The sequence below is a fragment of the Sorghum bicolor genome, chromosome 4 (assembly GCF_000003195.3).
Source record: "Sorghum bicolor cultivar BTx623 chromosome 4, Sorghum_bicolor_NCBIv3, whole genome shotgun sequence".
NCBI lineage: Eukaryota > Viridiplantae > Streptophyta > Magnoliopsida > Poales > Poaceae > Sorghum > Sorghum bicolor.
The window spans coordinates 8262961-8290292 of record NC_012873.2 but is presented as its reverse complement, the minus strand read 5'-3'; the positions used below and the strand labels follow the sequence as shown (position 1 = coordinate 8290292).

The window sequence follows — 27332 nt, the reverse complement described above, 5'->3', positions numbered from 1 at the left end:
AGTTCAAATCCTCGACTTGACACGGGTGTCGCATTTTCCTAGGTTTATTCTAAGATTTACCGACGCTATGCTTTCAGTGGTAGGTGATGTGCCCGTCAACAGTGAGGCACCTGTGGCGACTTCGTCAATCTCAAGACTTATCGGTCCAACTCGGTTCTTCGGAGGTGCTCATAGAGGTAGGATGTGCGTGCATGCGTTCATAGGGGTGAGTGTACGCTCGTATTTGTGAGCATCTGCGTCTGTAACTAGGTCTCACAGAAAAAAAAAGAAAAAATGAAGCACTTAGGCAGCCTGATTTAATTTTCTTTACCAAATCATCGCACAAGCATTCAACCGCTAGAGCGTATTTTCCATTTGAATTTACTTGTTGGAACTATTCGAAGAAAATTGCATATTGATTGATTCATTAAGATGTACTTCCTCTGTTCCAATTTCACTACACGTCCAAAATTATAAGGAGCAACTGTGTTTGGTTTACGGTATTGAAGTTTAACATGTATTATTGTAATTTTGTTTTATTTGACAATTAGTGTCTAATCATAGACTAATTAGACTCAAAAGATTTATCTCGCAAATTTATTCTCTAGCTATGTTTTTAGATTCATAAATAGTCTATATTTTACTTTATGCATGTGTCTAAATATTTGATGTAACGGGAGTACGTCCGAGGCAGTCTACCTTCAGGATGTTTCTCTAACTGCCCGCCTAAAGTTTCTTCTCGGTACGATGCCATAGGGTGCTATTTTCTCCACGGATCGATTTATTTTTAGTACAAAAACAGAGTGCGAAATCCATTTTAGTCAACTGATGGTAGGATTGGTTTGTACCTCGCATTGTTTGTGTTCATACTTTTTCCTCAGCAACGCATTACATCATTCCTACCATGCTGTAACTTCAGTTCATAGATAATATTACAAATATAACTACGACGAGAAAAAAAGAATAACAGCAGAGAAGCGATAATTAAACATTTCAATCATCCAATGTTTTCTAATTGTCCAATTAGTCGTGATTAATCGTTCTTATCGGTACTTACCACTCGATTAGGACATCCGATTTGATCAGAGCGATTAAAAATCTGAACGCTCGATTAATCGTCAATTAATTATGATTAATCGTCCAATCAGGAGGCCTAATAAATCTAAACTAAATTGGCAGATGGGTTGCTTTTAGCCTCGGCTATATTTATTTAGGCCAGTTCTATTAGAGTTTCTCTTATATACCTCACCCCTACTCTCTCTCTCTTCTCAGTCCTCACTCCCAACTCCAGCCGTCAGCTGCTGAGCTTGTTGCTCCTACTTGTGCATCTACTGAGCTGCTAAGCCTCCCTTCCAGTTCCAATCCAAGCAACCTGTTGCTGCTTGCTACTTGCTTGATGTTGCTTATTGCTTCCTCCTCCCTCTTCCCTGCTGCATGCTTCTTCCTCCCCTTTTTGCTGCAATTGCAAAGTCACCTACTCTCTTCTCCACCTGGAGGCTGCAGGTCCAAGGGAACACAAAGATGAGCTCCTCCTTTAAAGATGAGTCATTAAATTGGCTTTGCTTTGTCATCTCCTCTCCCGCACTATGCTCAAATCTCAATGTTTTTTTTGGCTCTTTGTTGAACTTGAGTAGATGAAAATCGAAGGCAGCAACTTGTAGTAGAAGTCATCATGCCTGAGTCTAATCCCGAAGGAGGTGCTGTTGCATCCTCATTAGTTGCATCAGCTGGTGCTGGTTCAACAACCCTAGTAGAAAAGGATATAGCAGCACTACCTCCAAAACTTGCTAAGCAGGCTAAAGATCCCAAGAGGAAGGCTCGATCTCAAGATCCAGGATGAAAGTATGGGTGGTGGCTAGATCCTATGAAGAAAGAATTTATTTAGTGCTTTTTCTATAAGAAGGTAGTGCCCGCAGAAATAGGTCGATTCAAGATACACCTTGCTCGGGTTATGGGGATACACCAGAAGATGTAGTTGCATAAAGGCATAAATCCAAGACTTCTCAGCCCACTATAGAGCAGTGCAGAAAGAACGATAAGGAGGCTAAACAAATTATTGATGATCATGTTGCTGTTTTTTCTATGAAAATAGTATACCATTCAATGTCATTAATTCAAGAAGTTAGGAGATAATGCTTGAATCGGACAGTATGGACCTGGTTACCGCTCACCAACCATGTATGACATTAACCTTTACTTGAAAGGGCTGTCAACAAGGCAGCAGAACTACGAAAGAAGCATGAGAAGTGTTGGAAAGAATATGGCTGCACTATCATTTCTGATGGTTGGATGTACGAGCCACCGCTATATAATAAATTTTCTTGCCAACAGTCTAGGAGGGACCTTCTTCGTAGGTTCAGTAGATGCTTCAAGTGAGATAGCAAATGACAAATGCTAGCAGATTTGTTAGAGCATCAAGTTGACAAGATTGGGAAGGAATATGTGGTGCAGATTGTCACAGACAATGGGACCAACTTTAAGGCAGCGGGAAGGATTCTAATGGTGAGGATCCCACATTTGTTTTGGACACCTTGTGCTGCCCATTGTTTGAATTTGTTGCTGCAAGACATTGGTGAGATAAAGGAATTCAACACTGCCATCAATTAGAGCAAAAGAGTGTGCATTTTTTTATACAAGCATGGGAGGATACTTGATCTAATGAGACAGAAGAAGGTGGAGATCTTGTGAGACCAGCTGTGATTCAATTTGCTACTTCTTACCTAACATTGGCAAGTATGTACAAGCACAAGATGGCTTGAGAGCTTTAGTTGTTAGTGAAGAATATCACGCTAACAGTCTGTCCAACACTAGTGAAGGCAAACAAGTTGAGGATATTATCCTTCCCATGCCCTTTTGGAGTGAAGTGGAGTGTTGCTTGAGAGCTTCACAACTCTTCTCATTGCTCTAAGGATTGCAAATGGGGGATGAGACACCAGCAGCTCCTGAGATCATGGCAGCCATGGATCATGAAAAGACCACCATAAAAAAATCTTTAAAAGCTAAACTCGAATTGCTTAAAGTAGTAATGAAGCGCTATGATTCTAGGTGGGAAAACCAAATGCAGCAAAAGTTGTATGGGGCAGCTCTATTCTTGAACCCAGGCTTCTTTGCCTTAAGGGAGAAAGACAAGAGACAAGCTGCAAAGCTAAGGATCATGTTCAATGAAATTATATACAAATAGGTGGTGGATGACAGTGAACAATCCAAGATTTCTCAACAAGATAATGATTATAAACAGTCTGAAGGTGAAGGCTTCTCAATGCCATTAGCAATAAGGGACAGAGACAAAAAGAACCCTAGTAAGTTTTGGATATTTTAAAACCTTTAATCCTTCTCAATATTTGTTTTGTTATGACCTGATTATTAGATAATTATGTTTCAATTTGCTGGTGGAATTCCTATGGCAGCTGCACATTTGAGCTCCAAAGTCTAGCAAAAAAATTATTAGTCTTTGCTGCTTTGCATCAGGTTGTGAGTGTAATTGGAGTGTTTTTCCAATGTAAGTACCATTGCTAGTTCGAAGTAAAATCAATTATGTATTTGCGATATTGCTTGCAAATTAATGTGTTGTTCATCATTTTTTATGCAGTTCCACACCAAAAGAGGAACATGTTTAGAGCACAAGAGGTTAAATAAATTAGTCTATGTCAGTTACAACAAAAAGGTGTCAAATAGGTTTCAAAAATCAGAGAGCTTGGTTGCAAAGGACAAAAGCAATTCTCAGTGGGATAATGAATGGGTGGATGAGAATTGTGAGGAATCGACTTGGACTGCTGTTGATGAAGCTATTGGTGCATTTGAGAATATACAAGGCCACAACTTGCCTAGGGCTGTAGCTACTCGTGTAGCAGCCTTTGTCAGCCAGATGTATACTAGGAAGAGTCCAAGGACTGCTGTAGCTACAACTCCAGATTTCATTAATGATGAAAAATGATGACCATGAAACACAAGTTCAACCCCTTGATGCTGAAGTAGGAATGAAGGTGGATGGAGACTTGAGTGATGGAGGCTTCAATTTGGATGATAATTTGCTTATTTAGATTTAAATGGCTGCTGAATGTTGATTGAATGGCAGCGAATGTTATCTTAAAAACTCTGAATATTGTTTGCAGTGTTTAATTATTTAGTTTTTATAGTCATATTGTATTAAGCCAGCTATGGACTATGCTTGTTTTCTTAATAACTTTTCTAAATCTAGATTGAGTATGCGCTGCTGTAATGCTGTCATTTTGTCAAACTATTCTTTTGAATCTACTTACTACTTACTCAAGTTATCTATTATTCCTGTAGAAAATCAGCAAACATATGGAGGCTAGGACAAGAATATGGAGTCAGATCTCATGGGTAAGTAACCAACTAACTAGAAATATAGTTTTGATGCTTGATATGTACTATATAAATATATAGTATATGGTATATATATCATACATATATGATATATAGTCCTGCTATATGTTGGACGATTATATGGACGATTAGACCGATCTGAGGTCGATTAATCGTCCTGATCATCCAAATCGATGTCAGACCAATTACAAACAATAAGCTAATCAGAAAACATTGCAACCATCACATCTAGTTCAAATGATGATATGATATCAATGAAATAATAGTCTTCCAAACGAGAGCAGCAAAAGCCTAGCTGACAAGTCACCACACATCACAATAAACCGTTACATTGAGTCTGGGCAAACATCAAGCTTCCTTGTAGCCAGAAAGAACCTGTGTAGAGACCTTTAGGAACATTTCTGAACGTCATAGCCTACTAAGAGTTCAAATGTTGGATTGGAGGGTAGCTTGCTCATCTGGCCTCTGCAAATCCTCTAGATATCAAAGATGGTGCGTTTAGTGGCAGGAGTCACAAAATTAATGGTCACACTTTCAGTTTCAGAATATCTCCTTTGCTGCTGAACACGGCTGATATACTGCATCAGTCATGTTGGCAGATCATAGTTGATGACAATGGGAACCTGCCCAAGATTGGTTCCTTGAAGGTAGTGGCGATGAGAATACGGGATGATCCAGCCCTGAACTCCTGGATGCCAGTGTCCCTGCCAAGCTGGCTCATACCGCCATGGCTTGCTGAGACAGTGTAGCCCTTGCCTCTGACATCTTGTATGAGCGACTTGACACACTGCTTTGTGTTCACAATCACAAAGATGACGATTCACGTGGAATCTAGAGTGTCGAGAAGTGCATACAGCTTTCCCAGCTTCTCTTCCTTCTCAACTTTGTGATAGAACTGCTTGATTCCGATACCCTTCAGCTCTTCATCTATTGGCACTTTAATTGTCACATGCTTATCCATGAACCAGTGGCTAGTTTCTAGAGCTTCACTGGAGAAGGTAGCAGAGAAAAGCACGATCTGGATTTTGGCTGGGAGATACTGGATAATGTTACATGTCTGCAGAAAAGATAGGTAGTCATAAGTTAATGAAGTATATGGGCGACCATATTCTAGCATGAGCATATATTTGGATTTTGGACGATGCATAGTATGTTAGTATGGGTTTTATAGTGGTCATTCATCACGATTACTGATTACCACAACAGAGCTGGTAGGTAAATGAATTGAAACTAACCTGGTCCTTGAAACCTCCTGTGAGTAATTCATCTGCTTCATCCAGAACAAGCATTCTGATGTGGTCTTTACGCAATGCATCCCTTGCCAGCAAGTCAAGAATGCGTCCAGGAGTTCCAATGACAGCCTGAACTCTACTTGACAGAGTTTGCTGGTTCACACGGAAACTCATTCCTCCAATACAAGTGTAAGCTTTAACACCAAGGAACTGTCTCGGGTACAATGATCAAAGCCTGTCATTCTGCAGATCCATAATCAAGTCACTGAAGAACTCCAGTGCAACGAGTTACAGTTGTTCCAGAAAACTACTCATGGATAACACTCTGGCCACTGCAAAAATGGGACAATTCCTATTTGATGGACCACGAAAGGCTTCTACAAACCTTAAACAAAATTGCACAGGAACATTGGATAAGCACAAAATTGGGTCTACGAAATGTTCCCAGTAAAGAAATAATTGGTACATATTGGCATCTCAAGAGACAAATATAATATATGACTTACCATATTGATATATTACCTTGAGTAGGGTTCCATGAAGACCAATATCACTGAAACTGCCATACATATGGATGTCCTCAGTCTCAGTAACTGGCAGCTGCTTACCTCTTCTTTTGAACACATGTTTGGTTTACCTTCAGGGAAATTTCAACAAAATGATGCCAATCAGAAAACAAAAAATTATGAATCAAATAGTCCTATGTACTCAAAACATTCACCCACACATGTTTGTTAGTAATAAACCCTAAAAAATATTCGTGCTTGTTCACCTTCGAAGTGGTCTTCTCCAATCATGCTTGTTGAACTTCGACCTACAGGTTGCACCTCTTCAGGTTTTCAAATGTCCAGTGTTCTTTTCTTGGTGTTGGCTGTAGTGGCTGCTAGAGCACTTATTTTGTTTTCTTTGATCACTTCTCCCAACCTTGACTCTTCAATGCACTCTGGCTCTTCCATAAATATACTTCGCTGCATTCAGTTCCTTACTATGATCCTTGTCTGATTCCTTATTTTGCTGTTATATACCTTCTGCTTTGTCTTGTACAGCTGTGAGCATGACCAGTCTGGAAGACTGACCAAGAGCAAAGTAGCAAGAGAAGGGAGCACCATCAAGGCTTCTTAGTGCAATCTTAAGCCTAATAGGCTCCTTATCTCCAGCTTCCAAACTTTCCTCATCCACGTCAATCAACACTCCAAATGCGGAAGCAACTGATATAACTCCTTCCAGTTTCTGTATATTCTTCGAACCCCACGCACTAAAACCCACTCTTCAATCAAGTCAAGACTTTCGTCATCGCTTCCGTTCCACCTTGTTACAGCTAAGTTTACCTCCTTATCATCCAGTAGTGTTTCTATCTTAGGATGCTTTAAATAACTTATTACGTCATCTTCAGAGCTGAAAGAGGCCAGGAAATTCTTGCTGCATTTTCTCCTTAGATCCCAGTCACGGACAGCTTCCGAAACTTCTGCACTTCAGATTTCAATATCCCCTGGTCCAAGTTATTGAGATTGGATTTGATCAAAACACAATGACGGCAGAATTTCTCATTCTCAACTGTCTCCTTGAAGGCTAAATCATGGTAAATGGATATTCTGTAGCATAGCCACACTGATGTGCCGCAGGAACCAGTTTGTATTTTATTGTGCACTGCTCCAAATTGTGCGATGTAGCTTGGCAAGCAAAGCACCTCTTTTTATTCTGATGAAGTAACAGATAGTTCTTGCTCTGGTATAGCCTTCTTTCAGCACCCCTATTTTCCACAACTTGTGATAACATATGCCCTTCAGTCCTTGAGGAAACCAGTTGCATGCCTTCTGTCTGTCCCATGTTGTAACCTACCACATATATAAACCCATGTAAGCAGCTGACATTCAAAGAAAACAGAAAGACAAATCAGTGCTAAGCTTTAAAGGAGAGCGAGGGTAATACTATGTAACGCTTTCATGCCACCTCCATCAACACCATAGATCACACTATCAATTGTGGCCAATACCATGCTGATACTACCACACTTTAGGTCATCTCTCATCTCGTGGCAGAATCTGTCATTACTTTCTTCCTAATGATTGTAGGCACACCATAACACACAGGAGATGCACCTATCAGAAGTGGAAGCCTGCAAGCCCGCCTAGCTTCACTTAGATATGAAGCTATTCGCCTCTGCCTGCAGCTGCAGCTCTTGTTACTATCATTTATTTGTTGTTGCTTCTTTCCTCGTGTGCCTTGTCGTCTTGCTCTACCTTTTTCCTCGGAAGCTATACTCATGGACTCAAATTCCTTTGTTAGCTGGGAACATTTTGAACAATTGTTGCCACCTAGAGAATTGTCATGCAACCACGAATTGAGCAAAGCTTTACTAAACCGATCAATATCCTTATCTGAAACATCCCAGAGATTCGCAATTATAGCAGGGGAACCAGCAAATAAATATGATAAGGGAGCCCCTCGAGGAGCATAACTCCCTTTGCAGTGAAGTGTTCCACTGCTACATCCCATAAGAAGAGCAGCTGCACAGTTATCTATCTTCTCGATTTCCTTACTAGAAATATACTGAGCTCCTGCAGCAATTTACAGGTTAGTTAGATCACAGACTCGTTTTGTTGATTCAACCAGCCATTGTTGTCATCGTGCATTGTTGATTCAAGCCAAATGCTATTCTGATGTCTGATGTTGTCGAAATGTAATGATGTAATAGGTGTGAGGGGAGTAAGGGGTCTGTTTGTTTTGTGTGAGCTGAATCAATGTAACTGGTATCCCCAGTATCTGCTACCATTCTATGGATTTCAATAAAAGCTGAGGCAAACTCTTTAAAAAAACACTTGGGGCTTGTTTGGATGCACTCGTATCCATCTCAATCCATGTGTGTTGTAGTGAAATGTGATGGAAATTAGTTAATTTTCCACCTCAGTCCAACCCAATACATGTGGGTGGATTTGAGTGCAGCCAAACAAGGCCATAGGAATTACTTGTGCTGGTTCATATTCATCATTAGTTGCATAAAAGATTGGTCCTCATGACATATTGACATTAGACACTTAAGAAGAAGTTCTTGGCTCTAGCACAAGTAGAATAGCAGATTAGAATAGGAGATTGTTCCCAGTTATGTCTGCCAGTATGCTAGTTGCAGCCAGCATGTCATATAGCCCAAAGCCACAATCTAAACAGTCTAGTTTTGTTATGGACAGGGCCTGGGGCCATAGGTTCAGCAGCTCAAGGCAAAGCAACAGCCGCACATCAACGCAACAGATTAGATGTGCCAGGCAAGGAAACATGTGAAGATTAGATTAGTATTGATTTGTCAGATCAGATCATATAGTTGAATCTTTTAGCTATGTTTTTAGGAGCCAGCCTATAAAAGAAAGGCATATTGGCAAGCTCTAGGATTAAGGAAGAAGAAACCTAAAAGCAATCAGAACCTCCAGAGGGATGGCACCTAGCAGTTTCTTCTTGCTATCCCATCTACCTAAGTCAATCTCAGTCCTTATCAAGTTTAGTCCATGGTGATGGATTTTTTTTTTAAAGCTGGGCACAGGGCATTTAACCTAAAAGAACTTCACCTAGGGCTATGCTGGATGCTGGTACTAGTAGATTAGTGATGTAACCTGCACTATCACACAGTTTAAAAAGTTAGTTGTGATGCATCAAGCTGCCAAAAGGGAGGGATATACATCAATTCTAAACAACTAAGATGAACCATCAGCTACACCTACAACTAATAAGGGAATGAAACTTCAAACAAGTAGGAACAATTACCAAGGCAAATGTTCAACAAAATTTAAACATACCACTTCCATGCCCAAAGTACAGGAAAAGGTCATGATTTTTCAAGGCCAGGACCAGCTCGTCAGCCTTTGGAGAATTCCCAGCCAATCCCTGCACAACATCGTTACATTGTTTGTAGTTATGATAGCATAATGTAAATTTACCTTCTAACATGCAAATGAAAAGGAAAATGGATCCTTGAAAAGGACAATGAAAACACATTAAAGCTTATTACTATGTTGCCATTGGTAATCGGTATGTCCTTTTTCATCTTTTATTTAATTGGCATTTTACTAGCGTGGGTGACTGGATGGCTTCCAATGGCACCAAAAATTAATTATCCCCATGCAATTATTTGGGTCAATATCCTCATGACCTCACTTTAAGGCAGAAGGATTGGAGAAAACCCAATGCATTCTTCATTGATTCTAGCAGTACATACAAGTACAGGCAGCATATACAGCTATGGAAAGGATCAGTATACAAATATGTTCTGTCTGTACTTAGAGTGCAGAATCATTCCTCCAATTAAGGCTATAATTAGCTTAACAATGACATGCAATAAATTTTGTAGGATACAGTTCCTATGATTAAATTCACTTCTGATTGATGTTGAACTGATGATACAGTGACGTGGAAGTGACACCTAAAACTATGAGTAAACCATATTCTTAACAAAAGTTACATTTCAAACTTTTATTTTGAACAAAAGTTCTGCATTTCAAACTATCATCTGAGCATCCAGTAAAGGAAATTTTGACAAGAGAGATAATTAGTTTGGAGAAAAAAGCCAATTTTATAATATGATTACCAACTAAGCTTTGACAAGCCATGTGTTTACCTTCCACTCGTAGTTTCTGAACAACTGAATAAATTCTTCTTGTGTGCTGCTCAGGTCACCGCTAGGATTCAACAGATAATATGTATCGAAAGGATCGATGACAGGAAAAGGAGGAACTTCGGAACTGCCATCTTTGTAATCATTATTGATTCGATATAATGCTAAAAAGATGCTACCCATTGATGGCATGCGATAAATTTCTTGATTCCTTAGTACAGGCAGGTTCTCCCAAGGAAGCATCTGCAGTTAATAATTGAAGCAGGTGAGGTCACTGGAGATGTAGTAAGGCAATAAGTTATCGCATACAAGGATGTTACTGACATAACAGTGCTTCATACAAGGATGTTACTGACATAACAGTGCTAAATAAACAACGCAGTAATCCCAGAGCGCAAAGCAATAAGTTAGCAATTTCCTAGAAGCACTAGGTGCTAATTTGACTGGGACATTTACATTGCAAAATGTAGACATCCAAATAGACCACCTCACAGCGTCTACTGTCTAGTTATCTACCAGATAGCACCAAAGGAAACTGAAATGGACAAAGTGAGGCTAGCGACAAATAATATACAACAGCATTCATGATATTCACCCTTACCAGCAAAATATGCTGTCAAATTGTTGGACACAAATCACAGGATTTGGGGCTAGGTTTTCATTTCATTAGCCTTACCACAACTATGGCAGGTTGAGAATACATATAGGGTAGCTTGCTTGGTCCTTAAGAAAGGATTACAACATTATTCTAGAGATGCTAAAGTAGATACTATAAAGATAAGGTGCTGACACAGCAGACACCAACTACTCTAGATAAATATCCTAGATAGATAAGCACTAGACTTATGCTTTCATTCTCCCCCTAAGCCTATGTGCAGCGCCTTCTGGGGAATTTGAACCATCCCAATCCTGGCACGAAGCTCCTGAAACTTGACCCGCCCAAGAGACTTGGTGAGAAGGTCGGCAAGCTGATCTTGGGTGTTGATGTAGCCAGCCTTGATGCTCCCCTCATCCAAACAGCTTCTGATGAAGTGATACTTGATGCGGATATGTTTGCTGCGCTCATGGAAGACGAGGTTCTTCGCCAAGGCCAAGACTTGCTGTCCACCCTAAGCTCCACTGCTTCAGCGTCTCTGCCCAGGAGATCACCCAGCAGCCGAGCCAACCAGAGAGCTTGAGTCAAAGCGGTTGTGGCGGCGATGTACTCCGCTTCGCAACTGAACAGAGCCACCACTAGCTGCTTGAGTGACTGCCAGCTGATCAAACACTTGCTGAAGAACAGCGTGCCGCCGGTGCTCTTGGTCATGTCGATGTCGCCGGCGAGGTCACTGTCGCTGTACCCGATGAAGTGTTCCGCACCGAGACACCTCGGGTAGTGCAAGCCGTAGTCGGTGGTGCCCTCGACGTAGCAAAGGATCCTCTTGACAGCTTGTTGATGCTCTGTCATTGGTTGTTGCATGAACCGGCTGACGTAAAGCGGACACCCGGCCGCGTGTGGACGAGGTAGCGAAGGCTCCCCACAATGCGTCGAACTGTGTGGCGTCGACCTCCTTGGTCATGCTATCGCGGCTCAGCTTCAGCCTCTCCTCCATAGGAGTGTAGGCTAGGTTGCAGCCGGTGAGCCCGCCCAACTCAACGATGCGCTTGGCGTAGGCGGCCTGGCGAAGGGAGATGCCAGAGCTATCTTGGTGGACCTCGATCCCTAGGTAGAAGGAGAGAAGGCCCAAGTCACTCATCTGGAAGATCGCCTTCATCTCCTCCTTGAACGCCTGCACCTCAACCTCCTTGGTGCCAGTGATCACCAAGTCATTGACGTAGACGCCTACCAACAGGGCATTGCCATCCTTGCCCCTGTGGCAGATAGCAACCTCGTGAGGACTTTGCTGGAACCCCATTTGCTTGAGGGTGGAGTCCAGCTTGGCGTTCCAAGCTCGGGGCGCCTACCGCAAGTCGTAGAGGGCCCTGCGCAGGCGAAGAACCTTGTTCTCCTTGCCGGGGATGATGAATCTCAGCGGCTGGTGGAAATAGACCTCCTCTTTCAGGTCATCATTGAGGAAGGCGGACTTGACGTCCATGTGATGCACACGCCAACCCTCCTAGGCCACCAGTGCGAGGAGACGAATGGACTCCATCCACGCAACAGGCACGAAGGCGTCGTCGAAGTCGACTCCCTCCCGCTAGACGAACCCGCGCGCCACTAGATGTGCCTTGTGCTTGATCACCGCCCTGGCCTCATCCTTCTTGAGCTTGTAGACCCACTTAAGAGTGATGGCGTGGTGACCGGTAGGAAGATCCGCCAGCTCCCACGTTCGGTTCTGCTCGACCACGTCCATCTCTTGTTGCATCGCGGCGCGCCATGCTGCGTCTTCCTCCGCCTCAGGAAAGGAGCGGGGCTCACCGTCCTCGTGCGCCTTGTGCAGCTCCGCCTCGAAGTCATGAATCTCTAATCCAGGGATCGGCTGATCACCGAAGATGTTGTCCAAGGTGCGGTAGCGCAGAGGCTCGTCGTCGTGGTACGCGCGCGATCCTCGTCGTCAGACAGCGGAGTGGCAAACTCCACCGTGCGCTGCTACCGAAGCTGCCGGTGCCGATCTCGGAGGTGTGGGCTACGTTACACGAATACGTGGCTGAGGGAGCGTATCGAGTATTGGATACGCATCTGATACGGATACACGGTAGATACGTGTCGGTGGAGTATCTTGTTTTTTATTATTTTCCTGAAATTTGAGTACGTTTCTGGATACGTATCAGTGTATTGGATACGGCCCAGCCCAACAAAAACAACGTTCCTGTCCACGACGCCCTAGCCCCGATGACCACACTTTGCGCGGCCACACCGCCTCCAGCGAACGAGCACACGGACGCCTCGTCCGGTCGTCCCTGCTCGCCGGCCGCCGGCGATGAGCCTCCGCCCCCGCTTGCAGGCCGCTGGCTATGAGCCTCCAGACCTGCTCGCTGGAGACGAGCCTCCGCCCCCGCCCCCACGCACAGCCTCCTGTGTACACGCGGGCCGCCGCTGCGCAGGGGATGCACCACCGCTCACCGACTATCGTCGCCATGTCATCAATCAACTTCTCTTCCTCCTGCAGACCGCCACGTCGGGGAGCACGCACCAGTCGGCCACGGCGCCGGCCAGCTCCCATGATGCAGGGGATGCAGATTAGACGATGATTCGAATCAGCAGCAAAGCAAAGCTGTCTACTCTACTTCTGCTTGTACATCCCCTTCCCCATTATCTATTCTACTTTTGCAGTTCTTAATTCTGTTTGTTCCCCACTTCCCCGGTTCTCCTTCTTCATTAGTGTTGCTCATGCTTCATTGCTTGCATGCAATAGATGGCCTCTCCAGATTTGGTAGTGCTGCACAAGTGAGTGCTAGTGCTAATGCTAGCATAGGATCTATGGGTTGTTAGGAATTCCTATGAAACAAGAAACCTACAAGTTTTAGACTTTCGTAGTTTTTATTTGTATTACTATTAATTTATTTAAAAAAAATAGTAAAACGTATTTGCGTATCCTGTTTTCTAGAAAATTACCGTATCCACGTATCTTTATCCTTCCGATACCGATACACGTATCCGTATCCGTGCTACATAGGGTGTGGGTGGCGGTGCCGGTGTGGGAGTGTGACGAGACGATGTAGGAGGATGGGGTGCCGCCAGTGTAGGAGAGCGAGCATAGCCAGTGGTGGATTCGCTGGTGGTGTAGGTAGTGGAGGACTCGCCAAGCTGACGGTGAGCCAGGTGCCAAGGTGGACGAGCTCGGTGAGGAAGAGCTGCTAGCTCCCCCGGCCCCCTTGAAGTGGACTTAGTCAATGACGAAGTCTCTGAGAGTCAAAGTCAAGCCATCGTCCACCGCCTTGTCCCAAGCCCAGCCTCACCCTTCGTCGAACACGATGTCCCGTGAGATGTGGACGCGCTGTGTCGTAGGGTCGAGGATGCGGTAGGCCTTGACGCCCTCCGCGTAGCTGATGAAGACTCCTAGCGTGCTCCTGTCGTCAAGCTTTCCGATGTGGTTGAGCTCCTTGGCGAAAGCGAGGCAGTCGAACACGCGAAGGTGGCTCACCACCGGCTTACACCCATGCCAAGCCTCGTATGACGCCTTGTCCTCAAGGGCCTTGGTGGGCGAGCAATTGAGATGGACGGCAGTCATCACCGTGTGCCCCCACTAGATGGTCGACATCCCTCTCTGCTTGAGGAGGGCATGGGCGGTGGCCACCACCGTCTGGTTGCGGCGCTCCACGACGCCGTTCTGCTGTGAGGTGTACGGTGCGGAGAAGTGGTGCTGGATCCCCTCATCGGCGCAGTTTGCCACGAACTCAGCTGTTGTGAACTCGCCGCCGTTGTCAATGCATAGCACCCGAAGCTTGCAACTGCACTCCTTCTCCACAACACTTGATGGCGTCCGCAGCCGCTGCCTTGGAGTCGAGCAAGACTGCCCAAATTTAGCCGGACACATCGTCAACAAGCAGTAGGAAGAAGCGTCGTCCTCTAGGTGTAGCCAATGTCATGGGGCCGCAGAGGTCGCCATGCACGAGCTCCAACTTCTCCTTAGCGCGAAAGCTTGCCTGGCGGGGGAAGGGGAGCCACCGCTGCTTGGTGAGGATGCAGGTGTCACAGAACTGCTCCACGTGCTCGACTCGCAGCATGCCCTGCACCATCCCACGTGCTCGACTCGCAGCATGCCCTGCACCATCTCCTTGTTGCCAAGCTACTTCAGGGCCTCGAAGTTGAGGTGCCCAAAGTGCTCGTGCCACCACCAAGAGTCGTCGCGGCGGGCTGCAAGGCACGCAGGCTGCGCCACCTGTACGTGGAGGATGTAGAGGCGGTTGGCGCCTCTATTCACCTTGGCAATAAGGCAACGATGGTGATCCTGGATTCGCAGAACACCGTCCCTGATCTCCACGCACGAGCCATTCTCATCCAGGCTGTCCCAAGCTGATGGAGTTCCTCAACGCGGGGATGTAGTAGATACCGGTGAGCAGTCGGCACTCACCGGTCTTGGCAGTGAAGACGACAGAGCCGACGCCCTTGATCTCCACGGCGGAGGTGTCCCCAAACTTGACGCAGCCTCGAACGCCGCAGTCAAGCTCGGAGAACTCCCACCGCTCGGTCGTGTGGTGAGTGGCCCCGGTGTCGAGGCACCACCTATCGATCTTGTCGTCGATGCACAGGATTTGGGGCTAGGTTTTCATTTCATTAGCCTTACCACAACTATGTCAGGTTGGGAATAAATATAGGGTAGCTTGCTTGGTCCTTAAGAAAGGATTACAACATAGAGATGCTAAAGTAGATGCTATAAGATAAGATGCTGACACAACAGCCACCAACTACTCTAGATAAATATCCTAGATAGATAAGCACTGGACTTATGCTTTCACAAATAAAAATTCCATCCAGAGTTCTAGACTTATAATGCAGATGAAAAGTATCAAGAACATGTATAAAATTATTAAATCACATAGGAAATAACTAACAGTCAAGCTATTTTCTTGCTCACCTGAACATTGACATCAAGAACTAAAATAACTGGATCTCTATCAGCTGGCTGAGGCAACTCATATACTGCATGTGGTATTAAATGTTTGAGTGTCTCCATAGCTGTGTCGTCCATTTGGCAGGAAGAGAAAGCTCTAAGTCTATCTTTCCCACAGCACCCTCCCCTTCCAAAGTAACCTTTATACAAAATGAGTTGCAGAAGACATTCTTGTACTTCATCCACTGACACACAACCACCAAGGATAGCCTTGATGAGCACTGGATTGACTTCAAATTTGAATTTTTTATCCAGATCAGTGATAGTACTTGATGAGGCAGCCTCAATGTGTTCATCAGATAATCGATGGCCCAACAGAAGGCATTTCCAGGGTCCAAACCAAGAATCTTCAATGTCTCTGTTCAAAAGAATGACAATGATATCAGGAAAAGAAACATTACTTATGTTGACACCACCAAATTCCAACAACTGAACCAATTTAAACTTTGATATGCATAGGTAATCTTACTTCAGTGTGTTAGCAAGGTAATTGTTGAGCCTTATTCTATGCGACCACCACCTGACACGATCTGCATTTACATCATTAAAAGTAAGACTTGCACTAGAGAGGGACATAAAATTCTCCTCAAGTATATTTCTGAAAATTGGGGCCACATAGTCTGTAATTCCATAGCCCCAAGGGCACTGCCACTTCTTATCTAAAACTCTCGTTGGATTGCCCAAATCTTTGATGCAGGAATCATCAAACTGCATTTCTGTTAACCAATAATAAGTAAAAAATAATCCAAGATTAGATTTAGTTATGGCTGCATGCAATCACAATATGTAATCCACACACCTGAAATAGCATCCACTGGAAGAAGCAATGTAGTAGGTTCATTTGTTGAATCGAACCTTGAAAGCAACATCCAAGCAGGAAAAAATGGAGGATGGGAACAGAATTTCAAAAGGGCATTAACATAATCACCTCCAAGCATACTAATGCACAGAATTGGTACGTCAGGAAGTTTTTGGAAGAATTCTGTCATATGTTTCTCAATATGTTCTATGTCCCTTGATGACAACCTGATAAAGAAATTTAGATTTTACTACACATTTGCAGATGCAATATGATCATAAGTTCAGTTGCTACATAATAAAATTCTAAACCTGAGAAATTTCAAAACATCATCATCCGTCTCATTTCTGAAATCTTCATAGGTGCCCTGAAAATGTGAGTAGATATGAATACAAGATACAGAATACGGAATTGTTCTAATCCAGCTCTTAACTTGCTAAGATACAAACCTCCGGAACCTTTTCCTCGGACAATGCTTGTAAGCTAGAAAAGTAATGACAATTGAGATAAGTTCCCACAGAAACTTGATGGAAGTATGCGGCCCAGTGATTCAAAGAAAGAGAATCTTTATGAGAACCCAAAGGCAATTGAATTGAGGAATCTGTAGTTGATAGCAAGAATATGCACGCAAGTAACTTGCAAACCTGCAATGGGCAATTCGGATTTTAAGACAGAAGCCACAAGCAGTAAAGCAAGAATATATCTAATGATTAAAGAAAATGGTAGCCTGACTGTTATAAAAAATAGAATAAGTAATATCCACTAAGCATTATAAGTAGTCCACAGTACAATTGCACAAGATAACATGACAAAACAAACCTCCTGAACAAGTGAGGGGCACTCTCTGGATAGAACATAAGCTTTGAGCAACCAGTGAACAACATCAGCCATTTTTACACTAGAGAAGATACAGCAGATGTCCCTGCAGAAAAGTACGACGAAACAAATAAAATTAAGCAAGTATCATGAATTGCTACAACCAGAATATCATATATGCATATGTAGCATTACATAACAGGAACTTGATGAAACAAACCTTGGCTGTTCATAAAGGGTGCTTTTTAGCAAGAAGAAGCTCATACTGCATAGAATTTCTGCGCACTCTAAAGGAAGAAAAACACCAATGCTCCTATCCATGATTAGTCCAATTAAATAAGGCCCATAAGTCCTATAGCAATCCTGTGGAAGGGACCTGAAGAACAGCAGTGATATGCACTTCCAATAGACACTATGAACTTCATGGTCTCCATTGCTATGAGATCCTAAGGCTCTAGCTGCAAAAAAGGTAAAATGTAGCTGAACCAACAGATAGCTCAATTACAGGAATTTGATCAAGCTTCTTAAGCAACATCACATGCAAGTATCCGACATAACAACAACAATGAGATCCTAAGGCTCTAGCTGCAAAAAAGGTAAAAATGTAGCTGAACCAAAAGATAGCTCTGACCTAATCATTAAATATGACAATTGTTATGCAAACATTTATCATTTATAACTAATGTCAAGCCAATGATTGCATGTCTCGTCTTCAAGCACACAGAAAGATAAACTAAGAAAGTACCTTTTTTTAATAGAAGTGACACAAGGTAGTGCCGGTAAACATAGTCCAATCTCAGCTGCAAAATATTCTGAATGCACCCTGAATTGAGGGATTTAATGAAAAGGCAGCTCCAGCAACCAAACATATTGCATAGGTCATCTTTGCTGTGATCAATGGCACCAGGAAAACACTCTGCTTCACCGCAAACTAAAGCATCTGCAGCCAATTCATCACTCCAAGATATGTTATTTTCACTATCTAGCTCAGGTAAAACCTTTTCACTTTTCATACGTGCATTTCGCTTACTAGAGCGAGTTCTAGTCTTTGCAAGAGTCTCTACATTCTGTCCCTTAGCTAAACGTGATGAATTTCTGGATGGCCTCCTAGCTTTAGCATCTAATGGTGGACGTGGACCAGCTTCAGCATTCCCTGAGCTTTTCCTTTGAACTTGTATTACCGTACAAACACTACATGGAGATAACAATCCATCCTTTGAAGTTAGAGGTTCTTCCCCCAAATTACAAGCTTCATACTTGCTCGGTATACAGTCTTTGCTGCACACACGATAACCAGTCTTATGTCGATCAAAGGACCCGTTACAATATTCCAAGTCAGTGCTATTCAATTTGTCTATTGCAGATTGGTACATGCCTAAAGCATTAGAAAAATCAGCTGTCATATGTTTCTGGACTTTTTCCCCAAATAGACTCCAAGACAGATCACCAACTTGCATGTCAACTGATATCCCAAAAGTCAGACTGCAGAGCTTACATGAAATTGTTGCATCATTTTTCACAAGATCTCGGGCATAATTAAGTTCACTCTCCGCTTCATCCCATAGCTGCCGCTTACAGTATAGTTGACCTGAACAAAAACCAAGGAATGTGAGACAGAAGGGATAGATGAACAGAAACACAACAACCAGGCTAGAGTTGAAACCTAACATGAGTCCCTAGTCGAGTTCAGGCACATCAATAGAACAGAAACACAATTAAAGAATTATGTAAACCTAGCAATGATGAAAAACACTACAAAAAAAACTGATAAACCATGGAAATAGAATTATATATACCTAGAGATGATGTAAATACTATACAGAAAACTGATAAACCATGGAGATTTGATATCTCTTTTCCTGTCCGTAAGAGAACTTCTGCTTCAGCACCATTGCCAATCAATTCGTGCATCATAGCAACCTGCCAACATAATTTAGTGAGAATTCATGCATAAGGAAATAACTACTGCCTGTGGCTGTGGTAATACAACTCCAGCCCCCATTCAATTGGTTCTAGTAGCATACTTCTATAATCTTTGTTTGTGTTACGCTACACTATCACAATACCTGTAAGGTACTCTCAAGATAGCACCTAAGGACATTCCATGGAGTAATGAAAGAATCTCTAATGTTTGATCTAATAGAATTTGGCCAAATCTCAACCATTGTTGGGCCACGCACTTCAAGAGAAATATCCTGCCCACAGTGTTGTCTTTCAGTATATCCAGATATGCCCGAATTGAATTTGAACTTCTTTTTTAGGAGCTTTTTGCGCAAATGGAGGGCTTCTTTTCCATATGAAAAGGCCTGTAAGAACAAACATTAGATGTGCTTATAGTAGTTACATAAAAAACTACAAAATCTAGAGATAGTTCATGTCCACTGAAGATTTTGCACCAATGTTTTGCAGAATTAAACAAGGTTAAATTGTTGAAAGCAAGAGAGCAGTTACCTGGAAAAGTTGTCCACGTGAAAAAACTCTTTCTGACAAGTCATAGTATAAACAGCCAGCTAGAAAGGTTGATTGGTCATTTGAAGTAACCTGCAAAATACAATACATAATTGAGAGATAATAAGAGATCATGGTTAGAAATTTGATGTAATGCAACCAACAGAACTTACTTCAGATACCAGAGATGAGGCAACTTTGCTGACTTCATCAACACTCATTTCAAAACTGAACTGCCTTCCAAAGGGATGCTTACATGATTGAGGACTAAATAAGGCACTAGGCAGCATCCTCTGGAGAAACATACAGAGAGAAGGATGGTCTCCTTTGAAACAGTTTATCCAAAATTCAATATCGTGGCTACGTACACCAAGATGCTCTGTGGCAATAGAAAGAAATCGCTCATCCAGTGGAAGATAACAGCATGCATGACTAAGGCGCCCACTGGTGAGCAGCAAGGAAAAGAGCTTTTCAAGGGGTAAATTTTCTTGCTTCCATATCATTATCATAACCTTGCACAACTTAAACTGAAGCTCAAAACAGCCCTGAGATGGCAGAATAAATACACATGATTATGCTGCTAAAGGAAAGCAATTGCATCTCGTTCAACTTAATAAACTGAAGAAATATCATGGCCCTACCTTCATAGATAACAAATCAACCAGGAAACAAATAAGAGGTACAATAGTTTTTGATGGCTGTTGCAAGACCATATCAGAAGAAGAATGATCAAAAGTCTCCATCTCCAACCATAAGTTAAGTGCTTTCTCAGCATTATCAAATATTACCTATGCAAAATAACAACAATGACACTAAACATAATTAGATAAAGCATAACCACGTTACACTAAACATAGAAATGAGAATGCTGGCATTGCTTATATGAACACTAAAATGGCTAGGATTTGAAGCGGTTACCTCCCCACAAAGTTTGCCTTCCTGAGCGCAATGTGCATACAAGCAGTACGCAATGGCCAACTGATTGTTCGCAGTAGTGTTGGCACGAGATGAATCCTGTGAGATCTTTTGCTGGTTAGATGAACAAACATCAATCAATATCTCCCTTTCTTTGCAGATAAGGGAAAGACAATATGGGATCTAAACTCACCAGTAAAGATATGGCCTCATGTAAAGACTCAAGGCAGCTTTTTATGTTTTCCACTCCAGATGCACGAAGTGCACCTGCCTTTCTAATAAAAACCCTTGATCTCTCCAAAAAATGTTCTTTTGAACAGTAAATTTTATGCAGCAGAACATCTATGATCCTTGTCTGCATTTTAGAGCACAATTCTGTGCTTCGAGCTTCAGTTAATCCATATGCTAACAATTCCTGCGGAATACAATGTTTTCCAAGAGTAGTTAGCCCCAACAACAGAAAACTACAGCTACACCAAATTTAATCAAACAAAATAAAATATGGTACCTGCTCTACTATTAAGCCTATCAGCTTAATTGGCCACTGAGATCGATACTTCAAAAGAGAGGGATAGAGAAGTGGAGCATCATCCACCTTATTATCCCCAAAATCTTTGTGTACAGCCTATAATTTAAGAAACAGAACACAGTTACACAAACATAATAAGTGTTGTTTCCCCAAAAAGCAGAATTATTTTTAGTCAATACCTTAACCCATGCCTTGATTAGTATAAAAGAACCTTTGAAATATTCAGAATTGTCGCCATCAGACAACAATTTAGACAAGCTCTTCGCAACAATCCCAAGTGTTGTTTCTATTTCTGTGCCACATCTACGTAAAGTATCAACAATCTTTGCAATCCTTGAAAATGCGTCCAAAATTATATCCATATCCTTCAGTGTATCCATCGGCAAATCCATCATAATGTCGTTTCCTTTTGTCCTTGAGGATAGCCTACAGTAAGAAAGCCTGACGTGTGCCCATATTGTTTGGCAGCATACTTCTAAAGCCTTTGGTGCCTGAAGCAGAGAAAACAATATTCACTTCAATGGTAGTTCAGAAGGGGTTGGCCCAACAAAAAGAAGAAAAAGAAACATAGAACATAGAAAGAATACCTCTTTAACATGTCCAGTATTATGAAGTGTCACTCCGATGTTGCTAAGTGAAGGTATCAAGAATTTGAGCTCCTCAGGCGTTAACCATTTACTTGAAATAGCACAGACAATGAAACCCAAGCTCTTCTGGACTATGCAAGCAAAAGGTGTTAATGGACAATAAGGATGGCAATACAAACTACAAAGCAAGTAACAGCAAGCAACTCAACGGCCATTTTCAACAACTAGCATCTGGACATAACCAAGCAGCTTTACTGATCACTATATCTTAACAAAATAATAATTCTTGGCATAAATATTAACAGCATGATATAACCAGGGATTTTGTAATTGCACTAGGCGCAATGGCAATGTAGCAGTCTAACATAAACATACGAAACACACTAGAATACCTGAATATCTTTCTTGGTAACAAAGGAAAACTTGATTGCGGAAACAAGGACTGTCAGTAAGGTTCCATGTTTTTCATGCCATCTATCGTTGTTTCCTTGAGACATTTGTGTACAGCTGTTACAGCACAAATAACAAAACACCTTGTGAAATAAAGAACCATGTCTGTTCATAAGCCATAATTTCTACAGTAAGCATGCATCGATAAGGTTCTCGCATTTCACTAATTACAGTGCCAATACCTTATCTTATGGACCTACCTAAAAGACGCGAAGCTGGAATCAACAAACTGATGCAGTGCTGTCAAGACATAGTCCATGTTACCAGAACAATGGGTTGGTTTTCCTTCAGAGAAGTTCTTCCAAAGTGTAGCCACTTGCTGTAATAATACCTTGCTAATAAACTCCAAAGAGTCCAAGTATGTGACCAAAGATGTATTATCATGTGGCCATCGTGCTAATGTGCCAAGACCTTTCTCTAAAGCATGTAGGTACTTTTGATCCTCAGGAATACCCACAGATAAATAGGGTAGTATTTCACTTTCTGCTTGCTGGACACTCAAGTATAACCCAGTCGCATAAAGAAGAAGCATCGAGGCAGTAGGAGAGGAAACCTATACATCACATGAATTTACATAAATCAAAACAAATGTGCACCAACATGGTATGCTTAATGGGAATTCAGTGCTTAAAAGATAATACAGCAATGTACCTCAGAGAAATAACCACTTTGTTTATAAAGTAGTTCTGATGCACCAACAGATAAATCCCGTTTGGCAGAAAGAATGAACCGACAAAAATACGCCACAAATACCAGAAGCTCATTTACAGATTTCAGTAAATCATCCTGAAAATGGTTTACATTACATGCAAATAATAATGTCTTGATGATAAAAGACCCATTAGCCGTTATTTATATCTTGATGAACTTATTAGTGTGATAGGATCAAGAGCAGAGAACCTTAAGTAGGTGGAGAGCTCAATACAACTAATAAATGGGATGCATAAGCACATCAGAAATCTACACCATATTACTCAGTTATATCTGTAACAATGACCTATCTCATCAGAAATGCGGAATCATAAAATATAACAAGACAGAAGGAATCAAGATTACTTAAACAACACCCCTATAGTACATGAAGGCCAAATTAAGTCTCGACACTATAAATAATAACTGATTAAGTACTGAATTCTAACACTAAGTTCGTGGTGCTATACTATGGTATAGTTGGAACAAAGTAATCCTATAACTGTACATAGGAGTCTAATCCAATGTATGCAAGATGGTGAAAAACAGGGCTCCTTAAGATTGTTTACAAGTTGAATCTATGCAGAAGCTCAACTAAAATTTCAGAGCATTCCACAACATCTGCACATCTCTCCACTCACACATCTCCGAAACTATTATATTCAAAATTTTGAAACTAATGACCTACACATCTAGTTTAGCCCAAGCAATGTATCATTTTTGTTTTTAAGTTTGACAATTCATTGCATGTTCTTCTGGTGTTTGCCATTAATCACTGTAACTGTTAAATTTAGCATGATGCCATGATGTAACATGCTTCTGAAGTTTGGTGAAATTCAACATTTTTCACTGGGTGCATTTGTAGATGTTTTAAGTGTCCATACAAATACATACCTACACAAAAATCGTTAATGTTATGAGCAAAAAATATCATTTGTCCCACATGTGCAAAGGCCGATCTATATTGTTCCTGTTTGATGACCAATTATATCTTCATGTCTAGTATTTGCTAGTTGTATAAGGAAGAGGTTTTTGTATATTTGCATAGACGTTTACATGTATGTATTCAGCCCTACTGCCCTAGAGCCCCTGTAATGAATAACAGTGCTACTCATAACAATTGAAAAGTGCATAGTAGAGAAATTACAACAGACTTCCAGTAGCATGAGTAGGAGATTACCTTTACACATACAACAGAATCAGTGACAGTTTCTAGCACGTGGAGCAAAAGCTGTGTGCTCCCTCCCCAACTCAAGTCTACAGAAGAGCAAATCTTGCGAGCAATCTGCAGCCAGGGAAAAAACAGTATCAAAATTAACCAAACAATGTAAGGCTCCAATTTGCAGAACATCGATAAGGCACATACAGCTGGCAAATGCTCGATCATGCCCTCTTTCACACACTCTTGCAGTGTGTAACGACAGAATCCATGAACTAGATCAGTAGTGAAAAATGAAGACTCAGAAACCAGAAAAAAGGTGCACCGGCTCATGCCATTCACAAGGAGCGGGAGATACTTCCTCCTGACTTCATTAGTAAGAATACTGCACACAAACATAAATCCCTGATAAGCCCACTCAGTATCTCTCTTATTTGATGAATCCTAACACAAAATTGGTAATCTCACCGAAGCCATGGTTTTAGCTGTTTGAAAAGGCTGAGAAGTCGTTCGTAAGGGGCAGGTTCCTTCACCTTGCCCTTGCTGGAACAATTGGCAAGGCACGCAGTGAGCTCGACCGCAAGGACGGTGACTTCAGGATCCGTGCCAGCCTCCCCAGCGCTGCCAGGGTCCGGAAGGAGGACGGAATCAACGCTTGCAGCACCACGCCGCGACTTTGTGCTCGTGGTGGGTGGAGAGAGCGCGGAGCGGAGGGCGTCAAGGGCAGCGGCAGCCTCCGCATTGGCGCGTGCGAGGTGGCCGCGCGACTCGAGGCAGCAGATGAAGCGGCCGCGATGGAGCAACACGGAGTAGGGCTTCGCCGCGAGGCAGGGTGATATGGCCTGTAGGCAGTCCAAGAGGAGGCCGTAGATCTCAAGCAGTTCGTCGGCGGCCTCGCCGCCCTTGTCGCCCGAGCCAGGGCTCGCGCGGACGAGCGGCGGGAGGAGGTGGAGCGCGCGGCTGAGAAACGTGAGGAATCGCTTCGCGAGGGGGCGGAGGGTGACCGCGTCGGGAGGCGGCGGCGGCTGCTTGTTCTGCTTCGTCGCCCTCTTCTGCGGTGGCCTGGGGTTAGGGTTTGAGCTGGGCAGGTAGGGGGTGAAGGGCTGTAGGTAGGCGGCGAAGCGAGAGTGGAGGCCGGCGTAGGAGGACGGGGACGAGAGGGCAGCGACGAGGTCGGCGGCGGCGGCCTCCATTGCCGTCTAGGGTGGATGAACGGAGAAGCCAAATTGGGGAAAATTTGCGGTCGTATTTGGGGATCTCGGGGGTGGGAATGGGCGGGAAAAGGCGACTTTTACTCGTATTTCGGAGCTGGGATTGTGCCTTGCAAGATTGGAGATTTGGGCTTTGTCGCTGGGCCCTTTTGAGGATTTAGTGGGCTTTTTCTGTGACTGAGGATTTAGTGGCCTTTTGCATAAACTGAGATTGAAGGGGTGTTTAGTTCCTCTTTTATATTAAAAAATTATAGGTTTTGGTCTATTGTTTTGTATAATGGAACTAAACATCATGTAAAAATTTAGCAAGATAATTGTCATTCTTTATTTTGAATTTTGGTTTCAAGAGGCAAAAAAACCCAAAAGAAACTCAAGAAGTCTAAAAAAGCCCCAAAAAACCTCAAGAGGCTATAATAAGAATAATAAATTCTGTATCTTAGATGTAACTAAATATAACACTAAAATTTTTGGCATTTTGTCATTCCAAAATAGTTAGTATTTTGCATTTTGTACTCTATGATAAACTAAACAGACCCTAAGCTTATAGATTTGCTTTTTCTAATGTGACCTAATGGTTGAAGTATTTTAGTTTATAGTATTTGTTTTGGAGAAAAAAAAAGTGATTGATCCATTCCGGTTTCCTATGGCCTCGAGCCCGCCCGTCTGAGGCCAAGCACCGAGCACCCGCCGGCTCCACCTGACACGGTCACCCTTGCACGATGAAAACGAAAAGGTGTATCTACTGGAGGGAAGATGTCACCCGAGTGTCACGTCTCTTAAAATCACTCGATTCCAACAAACAAACACAATCAAGCGTTCCGATCTCTGCCATCACTTGATTTCTATAACCGCTCCATCTACTTCTAACGATACAAAAAAAAATATTCAATAAATATGAAAATTGAATTATAAAATAACAAAAAATAGCAGATAACTACTATGAAGTACAAATTGATACAAATGCAAAGAAAAAGCAATAAAACATATACAAACAACAAATAAAAAATGTAGAAAAATAATCAGATCATTTCTATAGAAGCTAAATTGGAAAATTTCAAAGACAAACCAAATAAAACATACATAAATTCAAAAAAGCCAAAAAAAAACCAGATTAATTCTATGAAAGCCAAATTAAAAAATTTGAAGGAGAACCAAATAAAACATACATCAGAAAAAACTAAAAAAAGATCAGATAATAGTTCGAGTAATTCTAACTATTTCTATTTACAAATAATCAATTTACACCAGTTGAACATAGAATTTACACCAAAATAGAAGTAGTAAAATATGTTACAATAACGTGTAATCTGCTCTCGCTAAAGGAAATATCATATACTCTTATGGGGCTAGGTGATTTGATGGGACAACCTGTCCCTTCACCTGCAAAACAGAAGACACTGTAGCTGCATGCACTCCACCTGCGGCGTAGTCGGCTTGGAGCAACATGCACGTGATGCGCCTGCGGTTAGGTCTTCACTGCAGTTGCGTTGAGAGGAGAGCAGGCACCCTGCCCAAGCGTCCGCATGTAGCGTTGAGCAACCGCGACACCTGGCCCACGACCACACCACAACTGAGCATCCAATCCGTTGGCAGCGTCATTTGACGGCCACCAGAAATCGAGTGACCGGAGTCCAAAAATCATTCGAGCAACATGTAGATTTACCGAAACGAAAAGGAACATATGTTCTTGAGAGGTGTCAAAGACCATGTCATTACTTGGTAGTTATATATCGACCAACCAAAGCCACAACACCAATTAGTATTAGGCCTTGTTTAGTTCCGTAAAAATTTCGGATTTCGACACGGTAGCACTTTCGTTTGTTTGTGACAAATAATATTCAACTATAGACTAAGATCAAAACATTCGTCTTGTGATTTACACCTAAACTGTGTAATTAGTTTTTGTTTTCATATATATTTAATGCTTCATGCAAGTGCTATAAGATTCGATGTGACGGGGAATCTTGAAAACTTTTTGGTTTTCGGGGTGAACTAAACAAGGCCTTAGTGAATTATACTTATTGCCTCCTTGTTTA

General features: G+C 42.4%; 1 protein-coding gene and 1 long non-coding RNA gene across 10 annotated transcripts; one reads left to right on the top strand and one right to left on the bottom strand.

Annotated features, from left to right (window-relative positions):
• On the top strand, nt 3692-10297 carry LOC110434883. The gene is made up of 3 exons (XR_002452405.1): nt 3692-3962; nt 4270-4323; nt 10216-10297. It is a non-coding gene; the product is annotated as an uncharacterized LOC110434883 (long non-coding RNA).
• Nucleotides 4369-25341, bottom strand: LOC8073776 (separase). Of its 9 annotated transcripts, none has more exons than XM_021459738.1 (31): nt 24554-25341; nt 24293-24470; nt 24107-24211; nt 22888-23022; nt 22437-22789; nt 22179-22293; nt 21787-21912; nt 21379-21690; nt 21179-21295; nt 20864-21085; nt 20674-20784; nt 20397-20543; nt 19929-20300; nt 19759-19848; nt 19374-19613; nt 19104-19227; nt 18053-18895; nt 17528-17765; nt 17311-17413; nt 16941-17135; nt 16803-16858; nt 16492-16718; nt 16162-16408; nt 15657-16050; nt 10162-10401; nt 9344-9431; nt 7488-8116; nt 6331-7393; nt 6065-6195; nt 5562-5943; nt 4369-5383 (listed from the first exon to the last, which is right to left on the bottom strand). In XM_021459738.1, the coding sequence occupies exons 1-27, from the start codon at nt 25276-25278 to the stop codon at nt 7584-7586; spliced, it is 6636 nt and encodes a 2211-aa protein (XP_021315413.1). In that variant the 5' UTR covers nt 25279-25341; the 3' UTR covers nt 4369-5383; nt 5562-5943; nt 6065-6195; nt 6331-7393; nt 7488-7583. The 9 variants fall into 9 exon arrangements, with proteins under 9 accessions (XP_021315413.1, XP_021315415.1, XP_021315417.1 ...); XM_021459740.1 differs by having other exon boundaries at nt 5562-5935; XM_021459742.1 differs by having other exon boundaries at nt 5562-5890.